A 6,000-nucleotide genomic window follows, 5' to 3' on the forward strand; every position below is an offset into this window, starting at 1 on the left:
AGATAGCAAACAAGTCCTGGGAGGTCAATTTGTGGTTTTAGAATTAAGAGAGGTGGCCCTGAGGAGGTCACATCTGGGCAAAGGGGTGAAGCAGTTATTAGAAGGTAAAAATCAACAGAACACACTGAACAGTCAGACAGGAGCAGGATGACCTAAGTCCCATGACACCACGGCCAGGATGTTAGTCTGACTGACAGGATGACACACAGGTGTCATCTAACATGATGGATTTTCAGAGCGTGGCTTCCCTTCCCTCTACCCTGTGCTCTGAGTCTAAGGGCCCAACCAGAGCTTAGTGGTTAAGGCTGGTCTCCTGAGAGAGCCAGTGGAGGCAGAGAAAAATGTTCAGAGCACACACATGCCATGTATAGCAGACAGGCCTGGGGCTGTTAAAGAAGGACCAGCCTGGGGCTGGAGAGATGGCTCAAGTGGTAAGGGCTACTGGCTACTTTTCCAGAGGACCTGACCTGGGTTCAGTTTCCAACACCTACATGTCAGCTCACAACCATCTGTAACTCCAGTTCCAGAAGATCCAATTCCCTCTGTGGCACAGCATACACAAGATGTACAGATATACATGCAGACAGAACACACACACACACACACACACACACACACACACACACACGATACAAGTAAGTAAAATCTTAAGAAGAAGAAGAGGAAGAAGAAATCAAAGCAGCAGCAGCAGCCAGTCTGGTGTCCTGAGCTCCCTGAGCTTTGTTTTGGGGATGTAGACCGCATGAGAGAAACTTGAAGTTGCGGACATCACGTAGGACGGAAAGGAGGAGTGATGGTGAGTACAGAGGAGGGAGGGTCTCAGTAGCATGCATGAGTCTGGGTCAAGAAAGTAGCATTGCCTGTACATTGTATACATACATACAAGCAGGCATGAACAAACAGATGTAAATTTAAAAAAATCGATAAAACCTAAAGTCAACACACAAAAACCGGAAGAAAGGTGTCAAATAAAATAGGCTTCAGAAAACAGAGCAAAGAGCCCGCCTGAAGGCGCTTGCCCTTCTGTGATGTCCCTCAGCTTCCACATTGCCACACTTTTCCTTAAGCGTAGTTTGCTCTGCTCCCAAGACCATGTGATTAGCGGTAGGAGGCAGTGGAGATGGCTGGGCTGCAGGTGGGGAGGCTGAGTTCCACCTAGAGTATAGAACACCCGACAGCAGGACATCTGAGTTCAACACCTGCTGGGGATTATAAGATACAGGACTTAGACTTCTGTGGGAGTTTTCGTCTTGGAGCCAAGGTTATCTTGCTCCCAAGAGGGCGGAAGGAACCTACCCAAGGTCTGGTTTCCCAGCAAGGAGAGGGCGAGCCGAGTTCTGGAGGCACTATGGTGGTCTGTGGAGGCCGAAAACTGCAGGTCCATTTCCACCTTGTCTGCTGGTCAGAGAGTTTGGAGATTGACAAGCATAGTTGTATGTCCTAATGCAGGAGGTGACTGATTCTTTTGAAATTAAGATAGCTCAATACCATCCTGACAGGTGGTCAGGATATGTACGGTCAGGATATGTATGGTCAGGATATGTATGGTCAGGATATGTATGCAAATGAATTTCTGCTCCTTCTGTTGTAACTATGAGGTCACCTAGGGAAGGGTGGTCTTCAGCAGCTATGACTTAGAGACCTTAGCTACCTAGAGGACAGAATGCTAATGATTTGATGCCTCAGAGTGATAAGGCCATTGATTGTGTGAGTTATCCTTTTGTATCATGTTAATGAAGTCTTTTGTTACCTTCTCCCCCAGTTTACATAGGGTAAAAAGCTGTGGAAAAATAAACACGGGTGAATTTCAGGATTTCAGTCACTGGAATGCCCTCCTGATTCTATGTTTTCTGTCTTATTATTTTTATGTGTCTTCATATTCTTTATTTATATCTCTTCAATTCTCACGCCCCTACTCTGGTTAGAAGTAATTTTTGTGGAGGCCTCGACAGTGGTCTCAGAAGGGCATCCCATGAACCCCTTGCTGACTGAAGCCAAGATTGTCCCCTCCTCCTGCTCAGAGCACCTCGGTCTCTGCATCTGCATTTCTGCTACCTCCAGAGGAAGGAGGGGGCTGTGGTCATTTGTTCCCTAGACACCTCTCAAACCCCTCCTTTCTCTGTTAATGAACTCTTCGATTCCCTTCTTTCTGTCCAGAGGAAAATAAACTAACAAGGAAGGCATCTTCCCACTGCAGTGTGGGCAAGGTGGGGATAGAAATGGGGGACACTGGACGCTCCCCCTAAGACAGAGCCTGAGGAGGAGAGGTTTTACAGAACTCAGCCAGCCACAGCCAGTTCCCTCCTGCCTAATGGTTGGTTATTTATGCAGCCCCGGGCCTTTCCAGGCTCTTCCCCTCGGCTGCCCACTCGGGCATCGATCTCCCTAATGGCAAGTCTCTGCAGTGGTGGGTGTTGGCTGCCCTGTCCCAAGCCTTCCTGTGGCCACTAATTAGCTGAGGTCCAGAGACTGCACTTCACAGATGGGAAACTGGAGCCCGGAGACCCTGCCAGGAAGCAGGAGAAGGCTGGCTGCGCTGGGCATGGGGCCTGATTCTAGATTCTGACTTTTTGACGGCTGTTGCTGACTCAAGGGGAAATCATGTGTGTTGGGGCGGAGGATGGGGAGGCATTCTCCCAGAGGTGGGAACACAAAGGTCTAGAGCTGGCAGGTAAGATGCTGTTTTCTGAGCCACAGAGCAGGGAGTCTTTGCATGGTGACAGCCCTGGAGCGAGGAAGGTGAGGGGCTGGCAGTGTCTTTCAAAGGGCACAGAGTTTGGCTTGGCACTGGGACCTATTGTTTTGACTTAGACTGGTTTGTTTTGGGTGACTGTAGGGACAGCAGATGGAGTTTATCAAGGCCCCAACCCAAGTGCCCCAGCGTCTACAACCATGATTTTAGCTAAGAGGTTTTCTGACATTTATCAGCCCCAAATCAACTGTGTATGCAGTAGCCAGGTCCCCCATACTTGCAGGGGAAAAGAGAACCAGGAGACCCGCTAAGGGATCCCAGGCACCTGCCACATCATGGAAGCCACCAGGTGAAAATGCCTGGCGGGAAAAGTCTTAAACAAGGACAAAAAGTCAGGCCCGATGGAAAGAGAAGACTGCCTGAGGTAGCTCAGGACATTCTGCACAATAGCTACCCCACGCCTCACAGGACTCACACAAGTGCTGAGGCAGAGACTGGATGCTCCTGGCCCTCGGTGGCTACATTTCCAACGGTGCAGCCCTGGGAATCTCTCATAACCTTCACCCTGCTCCAAGCCTTCACTTAAAGTATCAGAGAGAAACTCAACTTGGGAGGGACTGGGGCGGGGGGGGGGGGGCTGGATCCCATTAAATCCCCAAGAGAAATCAGCCAGAAGTAATAAAAGGGTATGAAACGTCTCCGCAAAATGTGAAAGCCCATCCACACCTCCATTTGTTCTGAGGTCTTACAGGAATAGTAAATTATTCATCAAAAATCGAACATCTGCACTAACCACCACCACCACCACCACAAGCACATGACCTGCGGTCCTGAAAACATCTGAGGCACTCAGACTCCTGGTGTGGGATGGAGAAAGGGCTGTGGTCCCAGGAACGGTCCCGCCCTCCAGGGAGGGGCTGGGACAACGTCTTGAGTTTTCTAGACACCAGCAATAAATCTCAGTTAGCTTGTGGATGAAAGCGATGAAGAAAAACGGTCCATTGCCCTTGCAGCCAGCTTTGGGAGGTTCCTGCACATCCAGGTCTTGTTCTCCGTCTCCCAATACCTGTCAGGGCCGTTTGTACGTAGAAAGTCGTGTTTATCTAGGGCCTTCATTTGGCGTTGCTGAGAAGGGGGCCAAGGTTGCTCTGTGTCTCCACAATACCACTCCAAACATCAGGGGTGGACAGGACCAATCTACCTTCTCTCCCACTCCAACTTCAGGGCTGTTTGTGTGTGTGTGTGTGTGTGTGTGTGTGTGTGTGTGTGTGAAGGCACAGTTGGAGGGGTTGTGGTTCACTCTGCTGAGTGTTACAGAACGGCCAGTCTCCCAGCCCGCTTTAAGCCTCAACAAAGGGATGGAATTGGCTGTGGAGGTCTCTGCAGAATCTCTGGTTGTTGACGGGAAGTCTCCTTCTGCCAGTCTCGCCCAACTTAACCTCAGTCTCTCTAGCCCACATGCAGCCTCGCCGCTTGGGACCCGGGACTCAGTTCATTCCTCAGGGAATTCCCGGCCACTATAGGCCAGTGATTTCATTCTAACTTCGGCGGCCAACTAAAGTCGCACATTGGGGGACAGCACAGGGAGAAACTAGCTGGGCGGGCCAAGGTCACAGAGGAAGGCTGAGGCAGGGCGGTGACTAGAGGAGTGGGAGGGGTCCTGAGGCCCCGGGGCTCCCTCCCAAGGCGGGGAGGGGAGGTCTCCGGGGACCCGGGCACTCACTTACCGCCTGGACCACTTGGCCGACGATCTCCCGAACGGCCGCTTCCACAGAACCCCGTAGAGCTGCACTTTGGTGCTGATGTCCAGCGCGTCCGCGTCGGCCTGCTCCAGGGACGGCGATGGCGACACAGAGTTAGACTTGGACGTGAACATCCTGTCTCGGAGGCGCTGCCCCGGCCGTGCCCACCCTTTTCCTGGGACTGGAAGGGACAGGGAGGACAGCGAGAAGCAGTGGGCGCAACGAGCAAAGGCAGCTCGGGACGCCGTCGGGGCTCGTCCCAGCGAGCGGAGCCGGACGCCGAGGGGCTCGGGAACCGCAGCCAGCGCCTGGGACGAAGCTCGGGAGCGCCGCCGGCTGGGAGGGAACTCCGCGGGGAGGGCAGCTCCGCCGCAGGCTCGCAGCATCCACTCTCCTCCACCCCCTCCCGCGCAGGCAGCCTCAATTCTGGTGGCCTGGATTGGCTGGGAGTGGCAGGTGAGCCGGCCGCAGGCCAGCGGCGAGCGCCAATGAGGGCAGGCGCCGGCTGCAGAGTCCAGCTCAGAGAGTCCTCAGGGTCCCGGCCTATCGCTCGGCCGGCCGGGGATTTGGCCATTGCACCTCCCCACCCCCAACCAGGCGCCCAGCACTCTCCCAGTTCCTTATAATCTGTGGCCCCTACGTCAAAACGAGGGCTGGCTAGGTGTGCGTGGTGAAGACCAGGGTCATTCGCAGGCACCTGCTCGCCTCTGGGCGTGGGCGTGGTGTTAGGGAACTGGACTTGTGATTCCCACTCAGGCTTTCAATGACTCTGCAAACCTCTGGACCTTGTTTTTCTCACCTTTAAAGCAGAGACGCTTGCTTGGGGCAGGCCGGTGTCCAGCTAAGACTTTTTGGTAAGTGCCCAAGGACCCGCCTCGTAGAAAAGGTTCCAGCAAGGTTCAGGACCCTTCCCTGTCCCCACAGGTGGGTTTCACTTTGCACTGCTGCGCGACTGTCTGGACCAGATCGAATTTCTTTTCCTGGCACTTGGCAGTCTGTGCTGGCATTTGACACTCGGCGTCAATCTCAAACTGTCAAGGCAGCTTGTGTTCGTGATTTATCTGTGCGTCTCCGGTGCTCCACAGGGCTAGGTGCTCTGTCCCCTTCCGCTCTCAGTGAGGGCATTTGTTGACCGCGTCACTCTGGCCAGGCCTCAGGACTGCCTTTGGCCTCCTTCTCTGCAGGTGGAAAGGCACTCCAAAAGCGAAGAAAAGGGTTTGTTTGCATACTGGAGCCGCGCCCCTCCCTCTCCCCCTTCGAGTCTTTCCCAGGTTAAGAACCCACCAGCCCTCAGAGGCAGCCATAATTCACCTATGCCCTTAGTGAAATAAAGAAGTGGAACTGCATCAGAGTTAACAAATAGATGGGTAATCTGAGAGCCAGATCACTTTGCTCAGACTTGATGAATTTGCCCCGAGCAAGCAACATTGAGGTAGTTAGTATACCATATCTCCAGGGCTCATTTGATGAATGCGAACCCCATGTAACCACCACCCAAAGCAAGAGACAGACCTTTCCAGCCCTAGCACCCTTTCCAGTCAACCCAGAACCTCACTTTTCACCATT

General features: G+C 53.1%; 1 protein-coding gene across 1 annotated transcript in view; it reads right to left on the minus strand.

Moving 5' to 3' along the window:
- Plekhd1 (pleckstrin homology and coiled-coil domain containing D1) overlaps positions 1–4,821 on the minus strand; it is a 28,338-nt gene extending 23,517 nt beyond the window's left edge. The window contains exon 1 of the mRNA XM_075948134.1: positions 4,420–4,821. Coding sequence (XP_075804249.1) covers positions 4,420–4,820 — 401 coding nt within the window. The 5' untranslated portion in view covers position 4,821. The remainder of the gene's footprint in view (positions 1–4,419) is intronic.
- Positions 4,822–6,000: the final 1,179 nt, after the last annotated feature.

The sequence above is a fragment of the Microtus pennsylvanicus genome, chromosome 14 (genome assembly GCF_037038515.1).
Source record: "Microtus pennsylvanicus isolate mMicPen1 chromosome 14, mMicPen1.hap1, whole genome shotgun sequence".
In the NCBI taxonomy this organism is placed as follows: Eukaryota; Metazoa; Chordata; class Mammalia; order Rodentia; family Cricetidae; genus Microtus; species Microtus pennsylvanicus.